General features: G+C 44.0%; 1 protein-coding gene across 3 annotated transcripts in view; it reads right to left on the bottom strand.

Annotated features, from left to right (window-relative positions):
* Window positions 1-586: 586 nt before the first annotated feature.
* The window catches only part of LOC308403613 (tetratricopeptide repeat protein 28-like), a 193,590-nt gene continuing 170,563 nt past the window's right edge, over window positions 587-23,613 (bottom strand). For 2 of the 3 annotated variants that reach the window (XM_080893189.1, XM_080893191.1), the window contains 16 exons: window positions 20,957-21,066; window positions 17,726-17,855; window positions 17,375-17,593; window positions 15,582-15,741; window positions 12,273-12,413; window positions 8,829-8,973; window positions 8,494-8,673; window positions 7,829-8,373; window positions 7,315-7,562; window positions 7,080-7,204; window positions 6,760-6,991; window positions 4,901-4,977; window positions 4,163-4,186; window positions 3,309-3,438; window positions 3,105-3,212; window positions 587-2,924 (listed from right to left, as the gene is read on the bottom strand). In XM_080893189.1, the coding sequence (XP_080749315.1) occupies window positions 1,312-2,924; window positions 3,105-3,212; window positions 3,309-3,438; window positions 4,163-4,186; window positions 4,901-4,977; window positions 6,760-6,991; window positions 7,080-7,204; window positions 7,315-7,562; window positions 7,829-8,373; window positions 8,494-8,673; window positions 8,829-8,973; window positions 12,273-12,413; window positions 15,582-15,741; window positions 17,375-17,593; window positions 17,726-17,855; window positions 20,957-21,066 (4,187 nt within the window). In that variant the 3' untranslated portion in view covers window positions 587-1,311. The remainder of the gene's footprint in view (window positions 2,925-3,104; window positions 3,213-3,308; window positions 3,439-4,162; window positions 4,187-4,900; window positions 4,978-6,759; window positions 6,992-7,079; window positions 7,205-7,314; window positions 7,563-7,828; window positions 8,374-8,493; window positions 8,674-8,828; window positions 8,974-12,272; window positions 12,414-15,581; window positions 15,742-17,374; window positions 17,594-17,725; window positions 17,856-20,956; window positions 21,067-23,613) is intronic. The other variant, XM_080893190.1, reaches the window with a different exon arrangement.

Here is a 23,613-nt window from a genome sequence, read left to right as displayed (position 1 = left end):
ACTTTGTTCAATCTGATTTGTTCCTCCTGTGTTGTCCAGCTGCCTCTACTTCCCTGATCATCCTTTTGTGTATTTATTGTGTGAGTTTCCTTTTGTCCCTCGTTATATCATCTGTTCATCTAAGCTCATGTTTCTGATCTCGGTTTCCATGTTTCAGGTTTTCACATTCCAGGTATCTAGTGTTTAGTATATACCTTCCTCCAGTTTAGCATTGTTAGTTTAAGCTTAGTCCCCGTCCATCTTTCTTTTTAATTTTTTTGTACAGCCAAAAATAAACTGTTTGCTTTTCGTTAAGTCCAGTTCTGTCTCCTTAGTCTGTATTTGCGTCTGCTCTCTCTACTCCAGAGGATCTGACGTGACAAAAAGAGGGCAAATATTTTTCTCATTATATTGTTCATATTACTTTCAGCTTTAGCCATGTTATATTTGTACTATATTCAAGTAAATATAAGATTTAAATGATATGCTAATCATTTCTCTTTTTGCGACAGCCGTCCCAACTTGAACTGGAATAAGGTCTCTATAGATGTATGAAGCCACACAAAAGAATAATGTCAAGAATACAAGAAAGCAAACATGATGCTTTATTGAAACAGTTTACTGATAAATGACAGATGGTTGTCATGAAACTTTCATGTTTAATCTAAAAAAATCATGGGCTAAAAAGTCATACATGGTACTTAACACTGAATAGCAAGAGAATCCATGCTTCAGAGCAGACACTCAATTCACAAAGAAATCAGGCAAAATGCCCTTTTGATTTCAATAAAAAATATTAAATCTTTTTCTCCACTCTATCCATCTTTACATGGTACAGGTTTGTTCACTTTTTAATCATATAAAAACGCTTAATACTGATTGTGAAACACTGGAATTAATTTACAAAACATAATAATAATTATTATATTAATAACAATAACAAACAATAACAATAACCATTAAATTTAAAAACAAAAAAAAAGAAGGAAGAAATCAGTCATAGCTGTTGCATCTTGGCCCACACGAACAGCAACGTTTTTTGGGGGAAAAAATACCAAATGGCATTTACATCTACCTGACACACAGTTACACACAAACACAGTATCAGGTCGTTGAGTTTTTTTCATTGCCATTTACAGTGTTATGGGCACAAAGACTAGACGCTCTCTAAAGCACTCATGTGCCTCTGCAGAATCAAACTCACAACCAAAGAAATCCTTCTCGCTGTCAGTCAACCTTGATGGACCAATGGCGGTCCCCAAAAAGTGCCCTACCCCTCCAGCACCCAGGATAGTAAATGATAGATAAAAGTATTGGACCGTTTTAAATGTCTCAGCATTTAGAGGAAGGGAAAAATCTTCCAGGTGACAGGAACTTGTATCCATTGCCAGCAGGTAGTCGGATAGAACGAGCACCAGGGCTACTGCTAGTGGAAATAGTAGGTGATGGGGCCACTTTTCTGGGGTTGGAACAGTGATGTCCATTGGAAGAGTTCTTGCTACCCCTATCCAGTGACTGCAGCCCCAGCTCCCGCAGCTCCAGGCTGTCTTGGGTGTCGTTAGGGGAGCAGTGGCGCGGGGAGAGGTTCAGAAGACTTAGTACATCTCTGCTGGCAGAGGCGAGAGGACCGGGTGTGCTGTGGACAGCTTTGACAGGACCTAGATGTTGCTGTTGTTGGGCCGCAGCATTAGCCCAAAAGGTCTTCAGATTGTGGATAGCTTGTACTTTTTCATCAATGACCCCTCTTCTTAGTCGATCCAAATCCGCCGTGTCAGCTGATGTAGAGCAGGCAGAGCCTGTAGAGGAGTAGGAAAGAGCAGGAGATGGAGCACTACCAGCAGGGGACTGGTGACCAGAACTGGGAGACACGTTGCTCGGGGAACGAGAGATGTGGCCACTGTACGGGGAGCTCGGGTACTTTAATTTGAACTGTGCGTGAGTGTCTGAAGTGGGTGAAGGATGGCTGCCCTCCTTTTGGGAAGACTCAGAGACCGCAGGGCTATTGTAGCCAGAGCTTATCTTCTGCAGTGAAGAAGATCGGGAGGGAGGTTTGGGTCTTGGGGAAGACTGAGCTCGACCACTAGCGCCGCTGTTAGGACGGCTGAACGCACTAGTTTCAGAAGAGCGGAATGCGCTACTCCGTGCTGAGGTTCCTCCAGCTGTCCCGGCCTCTGCACCAGCCCTCTGAAGACTACCCACAGCACGCAAATGGCTGTGAGTCTCTTCCAGAATCTTCTGGGCCAGTTCCTGAGGATCTAGAGGGACAGTTTTTTCTTCCTGAGACTTGACAGTGCTGTCCGTCTCAGTACTGGACTGGTCAGATTCTCCTGTATCTGAGCTGCTCACCTTACCGACTTTCTGAAACGGTGAGTTTGGGCTGGGCACCAGGTTTGTTTTGACGGGAGATGTTGGGGTGCTGACACTGCCCCTCGATGATACAGAAACAGTGTACCCTCTCCCCGTTCCTGTGCTGGAGCCACCGACGACACCCCTGCCTCCCCGGTGGTGGCGCTGGCTGTGGCCTGGTGGCAAAGGCAGAGAGTCACAATGACTTCCCAGGGGCTCACTGCTGATAATGGAAAAGCCCTCATATTCCTCCTCATCTCCGCGGGCTCCCGCCACTGCAGCAGCTGCTCCATGGGGAGACGAGCGGCTGCGAGGAACATGAGGGTGTTTGTGGACCGAGTAGTGTGCTGTGACCCCACCGCGCTGCCGATGAGCAAGGAAATCACAGTCTGACTTGGAAGCAAAGCTCATAGAGGAGGCTACAGAGCTAAGGCTATAAACAGAAATGGCATCAGATACTTGATTGTCCAGGCAAGGAGGAGAGAAGGGAAGGCTTGAGTATCCCATGGGCAGGGGGTTTGACACAGACTGGGCTGAAGCTAGGGACTCAAGGGAGGATGAGCTGTCCAGGCTCAAGCGTTTGGGCAGTTCTGTGGAGTCTGAACATAAAAGAAAAGAGATGATGAAAAATGTGACATGAGATAAACACAGGATAAAAACGGGCTGTTAAAAAGTGCCAATGCACAGTTCAGATTCCAGTGTACAGGGAATCAAGTTAGGAGCTCAACAACAATCAGCAAAGAATGAAAGTGCATAAGCAAAAAAATACATTTACTTACCAAAGAGTGCCAGCAGAGACTGGAGAGCAAAGTGCAAGGTGCGGCGGTTGGCTAGCTTGCCTGTCTTCAGTACTACTTCTTCTTGGCCTACCTCACATAAGTCAAACCCTGCACATGCAAAACAGGACAACAGCTGTAACTTAAATAGACATATGGTAGACAATAGGATAGGGACTTTTTTTTTTTACATAATAGATGACTAACCAAGAGCAGCCAGAAATTCATGGCATCCTGGGAGTCTCCATAGCTGCACACTAATGGACACCTGAATGGGCAGCAGGGAGAAATCCTGTTCTTTCTCTCCTGTCTGTAGTTGGACTAGCACCTGGTGGAGCTGAAAGAGACAGGGGACAACATTACAATAAAGTAGTGGAGATGTAATTAACGGCTTAAAAGTGAACTGGGTGATCAAAGCGTTGCATCAGTAACTTAAATAACCCAAGTGAAAAAATTATACAGCTTCTTCCTTTTAATAATGATTTCATTTTCTTCTCTTTAAGTCGTCCAATTAAAACATATTCATGTATCTTGTATAAGCCTGTGTCCTAAAAAAAATATGTCTGAGCCCAGTGCACGAGCAATCTTGGCAATAAAATAACTGTAGGTAAGCTGAGCTGGAAGGGTTTGGGCTTTGTAGGGTTTAACACGCGGCCCGAGAGCACACTTACGTGTTTTGTTTGGGGATTACTTTGCTTTGAACAGAGACATCTTTGTCAACTTGACGCAACTGTGCAGAAACCCCTTCTTCTCGTTTCACCCGACACGATTGAGAAAGGGTTTTTTACATCACAGATTTACCCCTGCTTCCACCCTGAAACATTCCTTTGACCTGAACCAAACCCAAGTTTTAAATCTTATATACCCCCAAATCCCTTAGATTTGACTGAAAACTAGCAAAGGAAAAACTATGAACAACACAAGACAGTAAACTTTGCATGTGGAGAGGAAAAACAACATGCATTTTCGCCAATACAAAGAGAGTTTAGCAGAACAGACAGTAAAGAGTGATTTAACAAGATAGCTATGGGATGGAGTGCTGGTAGTGAATGCACACTTACCATCGCCACCATATTTTTAACAGCCTTCAGACCACACGTTAGGAGCAGGGGAGAGAAAACAGGTGTTTAATGGCATGCACACAGGCCATTCGCAAAAAAAAAAAAAGAAAAGGAAGAAAAAGAAAAAGAGTAAAGTACAAGGATTTATGGCAACAAGAGGGTACAGCAACAAGTAACATTAGTGGTTTAACAGATTAAAGTTTATTGCTTGCAGCATATATAGATTAGATCAAGTGTTTCCACTGACACACACACACTTACATTTTGAGGCTATGAAAATTGCCAATCACAAACTAACTTGATGACTTTAAGCATGTGACAGCCACATGTTACACGTAAACAGGGATAAACTACGTCAGTCCCAGATTAATTCTCAGGTGTCATAAGCTTGGGGAGGAAGAGAACAGAACTCAGACTGTAGTTAAGACTTTGGGCAACTAGTTAGAATTCAGTGCTGCATTTCAATGCAGATTAAGCTCCAGCTTGAGTTGCCAGTTCATTAGAGCGTATCCAGTCCTGACATTACCAAATTACACAGTGATAAAATCACTGATATGCTTCTTCTAGCAACGCACTTATAATACAAAGGTGTGGCAAAGTTTCAAAGAAAGTGAAAGGGGACTGCTACAATGCTTTTTAACTCTAAGTAACAGGAATGGTATTTGTCATTTGAACCAAAGACCAGTGGGTACTGGGTGCAAAACTCAACAGCATTTGTTCAGAGCTGCAGGGACCTACCCGGTTGATGAGCTGCTCTCCTGCCTCTGAAGCTGTAATGAGTTTGCACAAAGCTTGCAGAGCTGGCGGTGGCAGACCTAAGGGATTGGATCAAAGGAAGTTCTTCATCATTCATTAACAAGGCACACTGGTTTAAATGGTAGTGGTAAAAAAAAGTGCTAAACATGGGGCGATACATAGATCAATGAAATGGCGCAAACATAAATTGTGTTAAAATGTTCTGAGATTCTATCAGAGTGATGCCAGGAAGGTGTCCTGGGCCCGTATCCCTAAAGAATCTTTGTGCAAAAAGTGGCTCCTAGCGGCCAAATTCTAAGAAAATTCTCAGAGTCATGACGTTTTCTTAGAATTTCCCCTAAAAGTGACACGACAATCCCAGTTAATATAAAAGCTATTCCTCAAGATTCCTAGCGCTTAAAAGGGCTCCTAAGGCGAGATCTGCTAAGAGCAGGGAAGAGGACTTTTAGTGGCTTAGGAGTTCCCCTAAGCAGCTGCACAAAATGGCCAACAGAAGAGGCAGGAGAGATGTCCTGCAAACACTGGATGACAGGGAATTATTGAGATGCTACAGATTGGATCGTGCAGGAATCATGTTTGTGGTGGATCTCCTTAGAGATGCAATTACTTCACCAACTCGACGCCACAACGCTATTACACCGGAGACGAAAGTAATCACAACCCCGAGGTATTTGGCAACCGGGAAAATGCAACAATGCAGCAGTGATGACTTGGGTCTTCAATCACAGACATTGCTAAAAGCTGAGCCGTGTTACCCTCGTTAAGACCACACTGGACTTGTAACGTTGTGATTTCTACTTCATTAAGGACAGCCTCTTGAGATAGGCCATCTTGTTTTCAACGGGGTCCATATGGGAGTGAAAGTACAAAATATGTCAGCTAGGATATTAATATGAGCAAATAAGACACGAATCATTATTTGAACAGGGTGTAATGAGTTTAAGTTTTCACATATTTTAGATTCTAATGGCTATAACCCCTACAGCTTACTATTCATTTTCCAGATATTTTCTTGAATGTGAAATATTATTTACAATTACAGTCAGCATAAGATTAGAGTATATAATATGTTTATTGATTTGAGGGTACATCCTTTGCTCATTATCACCAAAAGCTCATTTCCATCAAACTTGTAGGATCAACCAATCACGGCTTTTGAAATGATGACTCATACCTAGCAACGGGGTCAACCACACCTCCTCACTAAGATAGGATTTTCCATCCATTCCTTGCTCAGAGTTCACTGAAAATGTTCTGGAATCACTTCTAAGCTAAAACTCCTGGCAAGGAATTTTTAGGTTAAGTTAGGAGCTCTCTGAGAGGATTCTCAGAATCTTTAGGGATACGGGCCCTGGTCTCAAACTCATCCTGCAGCACGACAACGACCTTGCAACTCCTGTTGGGGCTATAATAAGCTATGTTTAGTGACAAGCATAACACTAAATGCTCCCAGGATTTAGAGTAATCTTCATGTGCATTTTTTAGTAAATAAATTGTGTTTTCTCATTTAATTGGATTATTTGACATCAAAATGTTATGGCAATGTTTTGGTTGTTGTTGTCATTTAAAAAACAAAATGTTGAATCAGGTAGGAATCAGTGCTGCTGTGTAACAGAAGCTTAGCATCATAATGATGGCAGCATTATAGCAAAGACAAACAATATCAAATACAAACAGTATTTAAACCTTTAACTTTATTCAATGAGAAATGTTCAATTTCCCAACATTATAAGCCAGATAAGTTGTCGTAGCACAGGGATTTGCTAGTATTTATAAATCCATAACCTTGGGCACATTGTAAACAACTTGGTTTGTTTTAAATAGCTACATTGTCTACATACCCAGCAGTGACTGTAAGGTGGTGCTGCACTGCTGAAGCCTGTCTCCTGGGTCAGCAGTGGGAAAGAAGACAGCAGCGGGGATACCGGTGCCTGCAGAGTCAAGACGGAAGCCCACAGCTGTCAGCAGAGCCTGCCAACCAGGGACACCCCCTACTTTGTTCTCCACACTCTGCTGGGATGTATACATGGAATTACGCTGGCCATTCTGTATCCTCTGAAGAGACTTTTCCACCTGCAGTGAGCACAGCAATGCACCATCAGTGTTTTTGAGCAGTGCTGACTGTGACATCTTGTAAAATAAGTAACGGTGTGTGTCTCACCAAGTGAAGTAAAACCCTCAGAGCATCGCGAGCCCGATCTGGATACTGTAGAATCTCAGCTAAAGCTTGGCCAATTAGGGAAGATGGGCTGTTAAGCTTCACATCATTGCCAATCAGCATGTATCCTGAAAAAAAGAAATAAAGTAAGAAGAGCTCAGTTTCACAGCGATCTTCTTTTAACTACTTTGTTTATTACTAATGTTGAAATAATGCATAAAGGAATTTCATCCCTGACCTGCCCAGTTGGAAGGGTGTGAGTACTGCTTGCTGCTCTGGACAGTCTTCATGGCATCTGCCAGTGCCGCACTAGCTTTGGTCCCGTTGAGAAGGGCGGAATAGAAGGCATGGACAAAAACCTTGGAGGCAGCAACTGGGACAGGCCACAAGGACACAAGTACACACTGAGCCCCAGCAGCCAGGAAAGCTCTAGTCAGTCCCACAACACCATCTGCTGTGACCTTGCTGCTGGACTCTTGGTATGACCTGCAGCCACGAAAAGACAAGGCTCAAATGTGAAAACTGTAAAACTAAAATGTCAAGCTTGAAATTTGGTATTCTACCCTGTGCTTATCAAATAAATCATGATGTACATTTTAAGTACATTTGTGTGTTTAATGAATTTCATGTCAGTCAATCAATTTTGAATTCAGATCTTCAATATGGTTAATCTCATGGTTTTTTTTAATGACTTTAAATCTACATTAAAAAAAAATCACTATTTAGTTGTATCGCTTTGCCAGTCTACCTACCCCAGCACAACCAGCTTGACGGGCAACCTCAGATCCAAAATATCTGCAGCTGTAAGCAGGAACTCCTGAAGGGGCGGGCTGTCACAGATGCTCTCCACATCACTGCTGTCATCCTGCATGTGGAGAGACTCTGGGATGGTGTAGCCACTTCCAGTGGAGCCCTTTCTGCCTCGGCCACTGCTGCCTGCTCTCCCCCCTGCACCTCTTCCCACTGTTCCCACTCCCACATTGGCGCTTGCTCCCCCAGGCACAGCTTCAGGGTTTGGGGTGAGCACCAGAGCAGCTAATTTCCAAGAAATGTGGGTGGCGAAGTGGGCGCATTCAGCCTGTGTTAGAGCACTCATGACCCTCTCCTTTGTGGCAGAAGAGCCAGCAAGGGGTTGGCATCCCAGCAGCTCAGCCACCATTAGTGCTTCCTCCTCTGCAGACGGCATAGGTCCCCACAGCCAGCGATCCATCACAGGTGAGGGAAGTCTCGGGTTACCCACCACTGCTGCCATTGAGACGCCGCCGCATGGGGCTGGTCCAGGACGCCGAGAATGAGCCTTAGAGGACATCAACAAATTTTACCTTGTAGCACAGCAAAGCTTAGGACGGATGGTGAATAGTTTGTTATAGCATTACAGATTGTAAAAACGTGACAAAGTTTAAATAAGAAGCTGTACCTTTGCACTGGTTCCAAGGCCATGAATGGAGGGCACAGCAATGAGGCTGAAACGCTCATATAAGTATTCATTAGAAGAGCTTCCTTTTAGCAGAGCAAACGGGATGAGGTACAGTTCTCCCTCAAGCACCATCACTAGTTGCCTGTGTCTGCCAACAGGCCCACTGGAGTGCATCAAGCCCTGTGAGGCAAGGATATGAAAACACTTAATCATATAAAGGAAATTCATTTTTTTCTGCTTTTCTGTTCCTCTCGAAAGCACCCTATTGTGTTTTCTTCTCTCTGTCACACAACTGCCTCAACAGACAGGCAATACCCCGCCGAAGTAGTACTTACCCCCTCCATAGGTGCGATGAGCAAATCATAAAGTGCCCGCAGTGGAGGTTTTCCAAGGTTGCTGGAGCGACGGGGCAGGGAAGAGTTGCCATCTTTGGCAGGAGACATTGTGTTGCTGAACAGGCTTGTCATACTCTGGCAACTCCTGCAGAGACACAAAACAAAGTACTGTAGTTTTCATTTTAATCCTGAAAACCTCAAGAAAGTTTCAGACACTTAAGATTCTTCATGATTTTTGAGTTAGGAGTCTTTGCTGAGACTAAACCAACTTTAAACTGTTCAAATATTTCTTTGGGCCTTTCTGGCCTTCTTGTTAATTCCAAAACGCAGTTTTGCCTGTGTGTTGAGAAAGTGGATGACAAAGTCCATTTTTAATTTAATAGATAATGTGTCGCAGAGGATCATCACATTCATATATCTGCTCAAACGTAGAACAAATTTATTCCAAGAGGAGGTAGATGAGGGTAGGATATATTAATTTGTTGTTACCCCTTGGGAAGGCAAGTATAATACAAAGGCTGTTTCAATTCACTCAGTTTACCATGTCAATATGTACACCTTCACTAGATGGCAGTATTGCACTGCTTATCTAGCACTTATTGGCCTAAATAGGGGCCAGACTGGCAGAATCACCACAGAAGGAGAGCACCATTCATGCATTTTCTTCAACATTTTAAATTCAGAACATCCCATCATCTGTTAGTTTTGTTGTCTTCAATCTTTATCAACAAACCAACTCAAGATAACAGCACAATGCGTTTTGGATGCCTGTCTGCTGTGTGAAGGGAATGACAGCCCTCAGCTCACATAGAGAAAGTCAGCATACTGAGAACTGTGCTAATGGTGGCTGAGGGGCTAGAAGCCTTTTCCTTTTTCCTAGCAGGGCCAAGCTTTATAGTCACACTTGTCACTACTCCTCCATCTGTTCCACCAGCCAGAATTTCTTCCGGACCCAGCCAACAGACATCTATCCTGCCCTTCTGGTAGCCCCAGGCCACTGGCTTTCCTCCAGCCTCCCGACTCTCTGTCTCTCTCCCAGGCCTTGGCATAAGGCTCCATGGGAAAGCAAAACAATCGTTTGTTAGCCTGACAAGAAGAATGAGTGAGGAGACAAGGGATAAGCCAAAAGAAGGTGAGTGTCAAGTGTAAAGGGAGACAATGAAAAGAAAAGATTGGGAGCTGTAGAGAGGCTGAACGTGAAGATTGCATTCAGTGGTTGTAAGTGAAAAACGGGTCTTTAAGTGTCATCTGCGTGGTAATCAGAGATAAATAAATCATCCTCTAGTATACATTTAAAGGTGCAGTGTGTGAAATCTTACCACTAGATGTCAGTGGATTGCAGCTTGCTCTGTTTTGTTATCCATCCAAATTCAGGTGTGTAACCCTGGCTACGGTGGCTAATGTAGGATAAAGAACTCTGGATGTCGTTCATCTGTGAGTGTAGGCTGTCAATCTGCTGTTTACCTCAGCTATCAATATGCATGTCTATGTATTCTGGAAGAGGCTGTCAGACTTTGTGAATGAAGGCTGGGTCTCACTCCTGTCTCATGTCAGTGATACTGAGACGAATTGTTGATGATATCCTGAACTTAAGAGCTGATCTTTTGCCACAGTTAGCTGCTGCTAGCCAGCGTTAGGGGAACTTCATTTGAAGCGGATCCAACACTGCTGGGCTCGGACGCCTTGCAAATGAACTCAGGAAATGTGTGAGACGATATTTTTAAAGGTTTATTTTTAGGACATTCAAGCCTAACATTGGCATCTAATTACCCGGTGACAATGTTTAACTGCATGAATAAATACACACGTTTATTCAAATTTTTGTGTGTTACAGCCCTAGCTGCTGTTCAGGAGATGAAGCTTGAGATAAGGAGGAAGAGGATGAGATGAAAAGGAGGAGGAGAAAGACACTATGAGAAAGAGATGATGAAAATATACATGTACAAATGTTAAATGGTCGAATATAGTTGGAAAGAGCTATTGGTGATCTTTAAATTCAAAGTTACGTATAAGGTGTGCTGCGTATGAGGCTGGTGAAATGGCCATGGCATGACAACGTGACAGGGCAACACGGCGGCTTCAACAAACTGGCACTCGCTCCAGTTTGTGTATCTGTAACAATTAATTCGAAGTTTACGAGAACGCATGATTTTGTTAGAGCATGTAATTACACACGAATTCATGTATAACTATGAATACAATATTCTTTTTTTCTATTTAATAACCTAAAAAATAACTACTGTACCTCTAAGCTTATTATATTGGCTGTCTTTGTACTGCTGATAAAATAAACCTTGCATCATCCTTTTGGCAGAATTTTACAGAGAACTGCAAGATCATTAAACAATCTCATCAAGTTACACAACGAAGACACAAAGAAACTTTCATTATCACTTTCCCACAGTAATCCTTCCAAGCTCCGTACTGAAGACGAGATCTCAGTGCCCTGTACCTATTTGAATTTAAATGTTATTCAATTAAGGTTTCTTTTTGAAATAAACGTATCCTTTCTCTTTGTAATACATAAATATCAAAATCCTGAAGTATTCATATAAATTCATTCCATTAAATGGTAATAGCCTAAACATGTAAGGAAAAATAGCAGGAGAAAGTGAATTCAAAAAGAGCTCTTGAATAACACACAGATTATCTGACACCAAACCTCAAGATGTATGGAGGACAAAGAGGTTTTCTCAATTTTCTCTTGCTTTTGGTATTGTGACAGACGACAGGCTCCTAAGCATGATGAGCTTTATAATTCAGATTTTTTTTTTAAAGGCCCAAAAGAATGAGGGGATTATTACCGGCAGCCCATTAAAGGGGCTTAATGAGCACCAAGACTCAATTAAAGCTGGAATTACCCTCTCATCAAAGAACAGCTCAACTGTGGATGAGGACAGGGAAATATGACCCAGACACACAAGTATGCACACACATGCACGCACATTGTCGGTATACCTTACCAATCAGCCCAATGTAAATGAATACTCTGCATAGTGTCAATAAATAACGCTGTGAACAAGCCAGTGGCGCTCTCACTAAAATCTCATAAATCTGCATAACAAACACAGACATGGCAAACATTTTAAAACCACATTCATCTCCATGTCTGCGCCTGGCAAACAGTCACACGCACATGTGACCACATTCACGCACACACAGGGCTTCCATCAGAGTAGACAGTTGATAAGGGCTTTAGCAGCTTTGGCTTTACTCAGTCTATTTAATAAGGAGGATTCACATGCTGCCTCTGCGCTGGCTAAACAATGGAGAAAAGAGTCCTTTCACAGATGAGCCACAATACCCACGAATCTCCTTACTCGAGCAGAGACTTTTAATCGTCTTCTTTGTGCAAAAGTGGGTCTAAGTAGCATTTGGTGATTAACACTGCCACTCATTAACAGCCAAGGAACACTGAGGTGATGTGCATCAAAACCCCCCTACCTGTTGAACAGGTTGTTTCTGGACACCATGCGCAGGAAGCCCGTTGGATCAGTGACGGAGTTAAGCTTGTTGTTGAGCTCCTCAAATTGTTGATCCAACAAATCTCCCGCCTCACTCTCAGTCTCACTGCTCGAGCACCCTCTGAAAGAGAGAAAGAGATGGAGTGAGAGGCATCCAAGGCCACAGAAATGTTGCCAAGAGAAAAAAAAGCATGTGAGCACAGCAGACAATACACTCTTATATTGTTTCGCTGCGGATAAATCAAGTACTCACAGAAACACACACACACAGACACTTCTGACCTGCCAAAAAACACACACCGTTCAACCCTCACACACTTGGCCTCTTTTTTTCAGCCTGGATCCAACAGCCTGATTGTAATCCTTTCAATATAATGCCAGTAATGCTGATCCAGTCGCGGGGGTGTCATCCCCCCCCAATCACTAGCTCGCAACCACTCTCTCATCTCGCCCTTCATGCGTGAACCTCTCCTTTGATATCATGCAACTCTTAGAGTATCTCACAGCAGCTGTATGAACTTCTTGGAACCACCATGGGATCTCTGATTGCCTTGCGCACCTACCACTGCAATTCTTAAAGCCACAGTACATGGCTCACACTGAGATTCGCTCTCCGGGAATGTACATGGTAACAGACCTATTCAGACTGGATTTTCAAAAAGATGGAGAGATTCCACATGTTAATACGCAGATTTCGACTATCACAAAAGCCGTGTCTTCCGCTCTCTTTATTATCCTGTCTTTCACACACATATGCTCCTCTCCATTTTTCTCCATCCCATTCATTCTGTAGACACTCATTTCAGAGTGCTGCCTCCCTTTCTCTGCACTCTGGAGACTGAATGGGCTGGTAAGTGGGGCCATATGGTGCCCATCCAGGCGCAGTGGTGTGTATGCAACTTCCCATTGGAGAAGTAAATGAGCTGGTAATGGGGCAGGAGGGCCAGACTGCTAGGGGTGGAAGAGACTGGCACTGGGTGGAGCAGCTGGTCACTATGGATCAAACTCCAACTAGAGAAACATGGCACACGTCAAGTGCAGTGTAGCTCCAAGGATGTCAATGGGTGATTTGAACTTTTGATACATCTCAGAACACTTTACATGCCCTACACATATGACTACATCCCCTGTTGTGTGTTAGATCTCTATTCACTACCAGCCTCTTCTTTGACTTTTGGCTCACTGATTTTAGCGTCTCCTCTGAACCTTCCTCCCCATTCTTCCTTAAGGTTACAGTAACCGCCTTCTCTTTTCCTTGGGTTGTCAGACTGGCTGTGTGTTAGGTGGATTCAACACCTCGAGTTATATCAAGAGCCATTATTCCATCTCATTTATTCCCACTGGGGGGGAGAGCAAAGCCCTTTAAAGAGGTAGTGGATGTCTGTCATCACAGGAAGCATCACACTCTTTTACACACACACTCACAATAAAACAACCCTTCTTCTGCTAAGGCCTGATTTAGACTGCTGAGGGGAATCTTTATAACCTACTTATGCTTGTTCTGGTGCATTACATGTTAATTGCCATGTGGTCATGACCCAGTGTTTTATATGTGGTAAAATGCTGGGATTTTTTTTTTTTTTACCTTGTGTATCCCTGCACTTTGTTGTGGAGAGTATTTTTTGGGTGCAAAGATGTTTGTCCCTGTAGTTTTACCACTTTTTGGAACATTCCCTGAGATCAATTACAATCGTTTCAGCAATCTTACTTTATCGCTTTAGTGTAGAAAATTATATTAATAGCATCAATATAAGGAGTCACAAATGTCAGCAAATTCCTGGAGGGAGTTTGCTGAAACTATCATAACTGACTTGATGGAAAACTAGAGGGAAGCTTCTTTGCACATTCCCGTCACGTCCCTCTAGGAATTTGCTGACATTTGAGATTGCTTATATTGAGCCTGTGAGTATTATTCCTTATAACTGAGGTGATGACTGGTACTCTGTTACTGATAGATTAAAAAACTAAAAGTAGCCAGAAATGCACAGGATGAATTGATGGTGTTGAACAGGCCTCACAAGAGCTGCGGAGAGAGATTTGCAGGTGATCTTCTAACAGTGTGCTGATTTAAAAACAAAGATCGCACCAGTTCATTTCAGTAACGACCAAGCTTAAAAAAACGAACACACCAGCTGAGGGTGGGTGAAGACGCAAGTAACGTACTAACAAAAACTAACAATAATAACATAAAAAGCAGGTTTTATGCGTGTTTCTCTCTGAAAACAGCGTGGCAATTCAGATAACTGAGAGGCGGAAGAAGAATGAAAATGTTTTGATATAAGGCTGAACTCTTGTGACAGACATTGCTGGCGGCTGCGTGTGGTCCTGAGGACTGAAGTGGAGGATTTATTACAAACTCATCCACCGTATAAATCTGAAATATGTGTTTAACAACTCACCTGTCCCACGCGTAAAAGAGCAGAAGAAATTATTTAGCACCAGTACCCGAGCCATCTGTGTGTTAATAACGTTAATAATACTGCGCCGTGTGCGTAAATGCACACATTGCTCTTGACTTTTTTTCTGCAGGCTGTCAGGCTTTAGGTATTTAATAAAGTCATTATTAGATATAGTAACATTCATACATTAATCTAATATGTCAACACAGTTCCGTAAATAGCTTTGTTTTCACAGACATTTCAATAAGGCATGTAAAAGCTGTGAAAGCACACAGCGATTAAAAGCCTGAAACACTGCAAACCCCATCAGCTCAGTGCAGAAATTACCGTGGCTGTTCATAAAAGAAGACACACCCTTGCATGAATCTAGTACCTGAATTCTCCTTCTCCATCTAACACTCTACATTAAGCTCAGTTTAGTTTAATACCAGTATTATTGAGGACAACATGCAGGACGAGGACTGAATGTAGAGCTACGGGACAGAGCCAAAGTTTTGGCACTGGACTCACAGCTTTGAGCCATCCACCCGTGCCAATTATGCACTTGTTCTGATAACTTCTCCCCCTCTCATTACAAATAAATGAAGACTGCTAGCGGCAACTATCTCAACAACATCGGGTGCAAAATAAGACATGCTTTTTTTTCCAGCATGACATGCAACACAATTTGCACAATTTGCAGTATGTCGACTTGGTAAATCAGCTTTGTGCAATTCATTTACTTGATCTACCTAAAATGTGGCTCTGTTTAAGGGAAACTAAAACAAATACATGTGCGACGAGTGTACGCTAAGCCATAATCAACAAAGTGAGTTATTAAAGAGGGAAAAGGAAGTGACACAGATTATGAGCTAACTAAATAGAGTTTTCATTTCATTGTTACACCTCACCTGCTATAATAAGACTCTACCCCCAGAGCCTCACGGGCACTGGCGATGTGCTGCTCCAACGAGGAGCCACTGACCACTCCGCCGACACCTCCCTCTTGGAATTCCGACCCCCCTTCGGCTACGCCCTCGCCCAGGTACACCTCATGAAACTTCAGGATGCCTGTGGAGAGAGTGAGAGAGAGAAAGGAGGGGAGTGTAAATATGACTGGCTGCTTTCAGGTGGTTATGAAGTGTAATGACAAAACAAATGAAAGTGGCTATTTTCCACCCTCTCTCTTTCCTTTTTTTTTTTTTTAATATGTTCCTATTACTCGCTCTCGACGGTGGCAATATTGGATTATTTCAACTGAGAGCTGTGGGTGAGGGCACGTGCAGCAGTGCATCTGCGGAGCAAAATGAATAAAACAAATATTGTTCAATAAAAGATAAGAGTAGGCTGCCCGTGCCATCTGGTGCCTGCCGCGAGAGCTCGGCTAAGTTTCAAGCAGGTGGGGAAGAGCACATCGGGCGAATACGGCTGTTTGTGTGTGTCTGGTTTGTGGGTGTGTCAGTGTGTTTCACCATTTCGTATTAAATGTGTTTAAATAGACGGGTAAAGTGATTCCGGTGAATATGCACGTGCATGCTAATTCAGGCCAGAATGTACACTAGTGGAGTAATTACAGCATGACATTAGGAGCCCCATTCATTGACTGCAGACTCTTTAGAGCTGGACATGTTTGTGTACCAGCTGGATGCCAGGGAATGCCAGGAAGTGACAGACAGGCGATTAGTGAGCAAGTGGCTCCCTCTTAGCCTGGGGCAATATTCGATGCTTTGAAGATGTACTCCGGTCCCTGTAGTGTTCCTCCCCTCCTTATGACTAGTGCTTGGAGGTCAAGTTCATCTGGTTGCCTGGGAGCTGGATTTGATCAAATGTTCAGGCTCTTGTGCCTTGGAACATGGGTCACGGCTCTCATTTCCTTTCTTCACACGAGAGTCAAAGCAAAGCCAGCAGTAGGGCAGCCACAGCAGTCGGGCGACATGCACCGTAGCTTATTCTTTGTACAACTGGAATTTTACAAGGCAAACAAAAGGGGCTGCGCTAGCATCAGCGCTACTCAGAGTGTAAACAAAAGAGAGAAAGATTTAGGAGTGTATAAAGAAGTGCCAGGACAAAGCAATATCAAGAAAACGGATGAAAACAAAAGCAAACATGAAACATAAAAGCAGGGAAGACTTTTGCTGTTGACACGTGTGAAGATGACGCCACTGGTGTTTTGGCTGTGTCGTTATCGGTGACACAATCAATTAGCATAGTTCACAGGCAGATGCCTTCTGGGGGTGAAAAGCGAGGCAGGGGGGCAAATCCTAGCAGTGGAGTGGCAGGTGGCACTGTCGCTCAGTGTTAAAGCTGGCCTTCCTACCCCTGCAGTGCAAAACAAGCCTCTAGCCTCTGGGCCTTTTATGTGCTTTAATTTGAACAAGCAAGCGTGAGCATGGGGCTGCTTTTGCTTTAAACCAAGTAGCTTCTGTACAGACAGAATAATTTCATATTATTGATCGCCTTTGCACAAATCGTGCCACTTCAACATTTCTAAGCCATTTTTTAATAGTCATTTTCTGTGCTTTTGCCACATTTCAGGTTATTAAAGTAAAAAAAAACCAAAATGTTGCATTGGAAGTACACACACTTAAATGTTTTGAATAAAAGAACAAAGTAAAACAAAGAGATTCAGGAGAGCAGTAGTCAGACAGACATGATGGGATTTCAGCAACTCATTAAAAAGTTTTCAGCTAGAGTCCAAACCTACCTGCTCCTGGAGCCAGCAGCCAGCTGTACAGGTAACCAGCAGCCATAGAAAAATAAAGCACCAAAGCCCTCTGGCTGTTCACGGTATCCAAGATGTGCTCCACTGTTACCGGCGTGTATGGATCCGACTCCTGCTGGCCCGTCTGCCTCTCCACCAAGAGATCAGCAAAGGCTCTTGTACGACCCCTCTCTGCCACTGCCAGGGCCTCATCGTGGTGGCCTGCGGAGTTCAGAGGTCAGCTTTGATTAGCGGATGAAGTCTAAAATCGTTCAGGTGCACACAGAGGCAAAAGCAAAAACAAGTCATAACAGCGTGCAGTACTGAGAGTGTGAGTAAAGTGTGTTGACGTACCGAGGCTGACAAGGACCCTTTGGAGAGCCTGGTAGCAGGAGGTTTGCAGGTCAAACAGAGAAAGCTTGTAATCTGTGCTGTGTTGGGCTTCGTGGCGGATGGTCTCAAACAGCGCTGATGCTCGGTAAAGCTGAGGATAAATAACGGCAGCAATGCGTTCAGACATTCCTGGATTGCTCATTTACCAGACAAGAATAGTGTACAAAAACATAACAAGAAATAGTCATCGGCACCGTCAACGATGACCCCGAAACAGCAAGGCGTTGCATCAAAATACCTTTTCTGGAAAATAAGTTAAAATGAATAAACTGTGTTTAAAAAAAGGAAGGCAGTTGGGATTCTATGAGAAAGACAAGTTGGTTAAATATGTCTGCATCTTACTAAATTGGGCATGATTAGGCCTTAGAGGATAGAAAATGAACATGGCCACTAGATGGTAGCATTCCACCTCACAGGTTATCACTGATCAGCCTCCTTTCTTCTTTTCTCTCTCACAGCAGAATAAAGTACTGTAATGTAGCTTGATGAATAACCATTAAACACAGGTAAACCTCTCCTCAGCTCTCATTTGCCCAGAAAGGGCTGCGAGCAGCTAAACCATTACCCTGAGCATCTTAGACAAACACGGTTCAGGAAAATAAATGCTTTGTGAATTCAATAGGCCCGTTTGTGTTGTTGGATCTTTCAATTCAGGGCCAGACACCGGATTGAAAGAAGAAGGCGAGACAATGAAAAGGTGGGGCGGCAAGGACTGTTGCACACTGGCCAAGCAGAACCGGCCAAGAGTGCTGATTCATGGGAGCCTTTTATTGATTTCCTATTTCTGCACCTATATAGCAGCCCTGTAGAATAACTGGGACTGCTATAGAGTGACTCTCCAGGAGTCTGGGGCCAGCAGAGAGGGTAAAACACTCTTGCTGCTCGACCATAGTACACGCAAGACAAAGAGCTCTGCAGTGGAAAAAGGGTTGTTGGTATGGATTAAATGGATTTTATCAACCCTGTGGCTTTGACAAGAGGAAGGAAAGGGAGAAAGTGTGTGTGGATTCCTGGTGAGTACATAGGCATAGAATCTAGCTCGTCAGGCATATCCCAAGGTCAAAGAGGAAAGTGTGTCAGAGGGAGTGTAGGGGGGAGAGTAGAGAATCTGTGAGTTCTGCTGCATTAGTCCTAGTAGAAGGAGCTGCTAGTCTCAGGCTGATTTTGCTGATAGGGCTGTGGGCTGATTGCTGCAGTGCTAGTTTCATCTGTTAGGCCTGCAGATATCCCTTTAAGAGTGTAACTAATTTCTCACAGCGCCTTTCCTCTGTCTTCACCCCTACTGGCACAGATGAAGGGGGGGGGGGGGGGGGGGCACTGCATCTATAGTGTCTTTTTTGCCGCGACACAGGTGCAGTAAAATCTGCGGCATTCTCAGGCCGCTACCTATTCAGATAGCGCTCACTTGTTTTACTGACACACTAACATGGCTTTTATCTGACATGTTAAGTGAATGTCAGTGTCACACTGTATCAGTAAACGTGAGCAGACTTGAATGCACACATACCTCGAATGATTTTTCTAAAATAAAATCCCCGGGGAGCTCTCATCCCCCTGCGGAAGATGATATCAGAGGTAAAGGCTTAATCGACTGTAGACCGCTGATTTTTTTATTATTTTTTTTAAGCAGGCACAAATGTATCGATTCACGTTTGCCGAGATATGAATGCTTCTTAGCGAGAGCAAGCACTGTTCAAATACCTGATTAGAATCAGGACACGTCAATCTGTGTGCCAGTACGAGCACCGGGATCACAGCTAGGGTGCTAAAATACAATTCGGTGCGCAGATAGAGAGAAATGAGGAACATGAGGTCAAGTACTCTTAATCTACACCTATGAACGCTTTATAAATTTAAATACAAGCCTTTAAAATAGCAGTATAAAGTGGGTCAGAGTGTTTACCAAGGTCAGCTGTAGCGACAGGCCAGCTCATGAATAATCATTTCATCTATACTCTGAGGACAACAGCGTCCTTTCCAACCACCAAGTCACTGCAGGAGCTACAAGCTGACAGGCAGAAAAACATTCAACATAGCTGTGGTGTACTGTATGTATGCAAACGACTGGATTGCAGTTAATTGCAACAAGGACAACACAATGTTAGCATGGACTATTAGGGTCTTGAAGGTGAAGCATTAAGCTGGAAAGCAAACATGCAGTGGAAAATATGTTGCATTGGCTTGTTAGAATAATATTTTGCTTTAATTGAACACAAATTCCTCAATATGAGTCACAAGCACTCAGCCCCTGCTCTAGCCATCACCTTGGTTCAGTCTTTCATTCTCAGCTCTTGTTACAGATAATTGCAAACAGACAAAAATAGTTTTTTGAAAAAGTATGATGCAGGGCCGACGGAAAAACAAAAGCTATCTGGGTCGAATAAATGCAAGTTGTGCGCGTGTGTCATAACAAAAAAAAAAAAGGGAAAGAAAAAAAAGAGTCTTGGACTAGATTTTAAAAATGAAAGCAGCTAAAAAACATCCCCACAGACGCACGTGACAGCCACCGCTGCTGACTGACTGTTCACAAACTTGCATGTGGATACACAAGCCAAAGAAAGGGGGAAGAAAAGTATATATATATGTATATATATACTTTTTTATATATGTATATATCAACTAGTGAGCTGTGGTGTGTGGACAGACTGCAAAGAGAGATGTTAAGGGGATATTCCATGCTTGCTAGGTGGGCAGTGGGCTGAAGAGGAGTGAATGTGTGTGTGATGCAGAGGCTTGGGGGATCCTGAGACCATGCACGCAGATACAAAAAAATATTCACTCATCTGTCGCCTGTCTGCTGAGATGACAGCATTTACCAGCTCAACAGACTCCATAGCATACTGCCAGCACCAATGCTCTAACTCTACAGCCACCTCGCCTTCTTTTCTTTCCTCCTGTTGTTCTCTCTCTCCTCATGGCTCTTTTTTTTTTTTTTTTACCTCGAAGGCATTGCTGAAAACGTATATTTCCCCATGTGTTTAAGACAAGTACTTCCACCTCTCATTTCTAATCCTTGCCAACCTCAAAGCCGACAGATGTGGGCTTACTGGCGGTCAGCCTTAACTACCAGAGGTCGAAGGAGCCCAGATGGAAGGGAGAGGAGAGAGGAGGTGAGGTGAGGAGAGAAGGAAATGAGAGGTCTGAGTCAAGGTGATCCATAACCAGAAGAGGAGCGAGCAGGAGATGCTTTACCTGATGTTGGGCCTCCTCCAGATTCCCACTGGCCCACAGAGAAAGCCCAAGACGATGGCGGATCTTCGCCTCGTCCTCACGTCGAGCAAGCTGCTCCGCAAGCCGCAGGCCTGTCAGAAGGCAAGGAGAAGGGAGCAGATGAGAGGGAGAGGAGGGTAAAAATTATTCAGAGCAGACAGACTCTTAGGTATCTTTCAGAGGAACAGATGTAAGCATAGCGTGGTACTGATGTTCTGACAGCGAACAGGTTTGGATATTTGGCCTCAGTTGTAAGATGCTGCTTGCACTGGGGCTAAAACACACACACATGTTTTGGCCATAGCGGGAGATTCTTAGAGCACTAATGGGTCTGCATAGTAATCAATGCTCAGGATTGACTGGCTGAGCAAACACAAACACGCCGCATCACTAGGACATCTCCAAATATTTGCAAACACACTGATGAGCTAATAACAGACAACGTGCAAACACACAGAGTTTACTTTGTGATATTTGTTTGAGAGACCTTCAGAGTTGTTCGGGAGCCAGCAGAGGTATGAATGTGCACGTGCACGTGTGCTCGTTCGCTAAATGTGCCCGTGTCAGATCATCTGGTTTGTTTTTCACTTCCAATTTCTCAGGCACTCGTCACATCTTAGCATGTGTCCTCAGCCTGCCTGCCGAGCACTTGGTTCAGCCCAATTACTGAGTTGAAAATGCCACTCCTCAGAGGACAATAATGAAAAAAAAACCACACACACAGTCGCTGGGTCACACATCATCCACAAGGTACAAAATACACAGCAAGCATTCTGCTGTTTGCAACAGGCCACCGCACATGCACAGTCTCACTTTACACGAGCTCCGTATTTGCAAGTCTACTCTCTCCACCCCGCTCGTGTGATACAGGGGTCTAGACGTGCTTTTGGTCAGGGGGGAGGAGAAAATGGGCCAAGCCACCCTTGTCTGCTTTTTTTCTTCATTCCTGGAAAACGGTCTGTGGCTGAACCAGATAAGCCAAGAACAGAGAGCGTGACCTGAAAAAGCCAGCCTATTCCGCAAGACCAGCACACCACAGAACCATAGACTTCATGGCTCCTCCATGGCCACGCTAGCCGGCAGCCTTTGAAGCCTGCAACAGTCTCCCCTCTCTCTCTGTATCCTTATCTTTCTACACACCCTCCCTCTGTCTGACTGCCTGCCCTCTCCCCCCAATGCATCTGCTGTGCTACTCTCTCCCTCTACCTCCTATTCATTTTCTCATCTCTGTGCCTCTGTCTCGGAGCGCCCCCCCTCCAAACTCTCTACCTGTTTCATCTTCACTGTGGTGGCAGGGACTCTGCACTGCTTAGGGCTCATTAGGCGCTGAAGTAAGAGAGAGGAAACAGATCTAAATTATCCTTTTCATTCTCTGACAGCCTCACCCCTCACTCATCTCAACTCCAGCTCTGAGTCTTTCATGTCCCCCCCACTCAAACACGCACAAATGTGCACACACACACATACCTTTCTTTCTCTGAGCTGCTCTGTGATAGTTTTTTTTTTATGATCAAACCTGAATGTCAACCAACCTATGTTTTCTTTATTCTCTAGCTGACAGTGAAATAATACATGTGAATTATGACTCATGCCGATCTCTGTCTTTTCCCTCCACTCCGCTGCCATCCTCTTTCTTCCTCTCTGCTCCTCCTTCCCTCCCTAACTCTCTCATTCCCTCTGTTCTCCCGCTCTGTATCATTCAGTGTCTGTCACTGTCACCGTGCGTGCCTTTGGTGCACCCCGCAGGCACAGGCACGTAGCAGCGGCTGACATGAGGATGTGGCCGTGGCTGGCTGCACCCTGAAGAGCAACTAGAGAACACTTTAAAGGCTGCTTGACAGCTGGGTGAGAGATCCTCTGCAGCCCCTGAGGCCCACGCACCTCTGCCTTCAAACAAGCTTTACATGCAGACTCCACATTCACATCTCACGCACTGCATAGCCGCAAGTGCACTGTGCTGCAAATAAACATCCCGACACGCATGCATGTGACACACACACACAAAAAAAGGCCCTTTGATCATGGCCGCATGTGGAACGGTGGACAGTATGTTTGATATTATTAAAAAATTTGAGATTAAGCACACTTTTTCAGGCAATCTCCCCCAGGGACACTGCTCTGATAGTGTTGCACTATATTGTACAAATAAAAACTGCAAAGAGTAGTTTAGTACTGGATGAAAAAGGAGAAGTAGAAAGAGAGGGTCCAGAGCCTCACTTCTCTCTCATCTCAGCGCAGCTGGCCAGTGCCATGGAGTTATTTGTGAATATCAGGAACAGAAATCGCCAAAGAGATGCTGCAAAGATTAGCAGGGAGGGATCGCTGAAGTTATATCCAACGCACCGATATGCTGCTAGGACGGGGCATAAATCACACAAGCACATTTTGGGGAGAAGAAAGACAATAGTTACAATACTGACAGCACATATACTCTGTATGTATTCCGTAGAAATAAATAATTAATCAGACTATTGCTATATATGTCTGTTTGCACCATATCTCCTCATTAAGGGGTGGGCCAATCTGAGTGAAATGTTGCACCAACATCATCCCACATGCAGCGATCATCGCCTGTTAGTGGGTGGGATATTTAAGGAAGCAAGTAAGAATTAAGTAAGGATCACAACATCTCCAAAACT

This window comes from Rhamphochromis sp. 'chilingali' (genome assembly GCF_963969265.1).
Source record: "Rhamphochromis sp. 'chilingali' genome assembly, chromosome: 10".
NCBI lineage: Eukaryota > Metazoa > Chordata > Actinopteri > Cichliformes > Cichlidae > Rhamphochromis > Rhamphochromis sp. 'chilingali'.
This window is presented reverse-complemented; position numbering and strand designations above follow the sequence as displayed.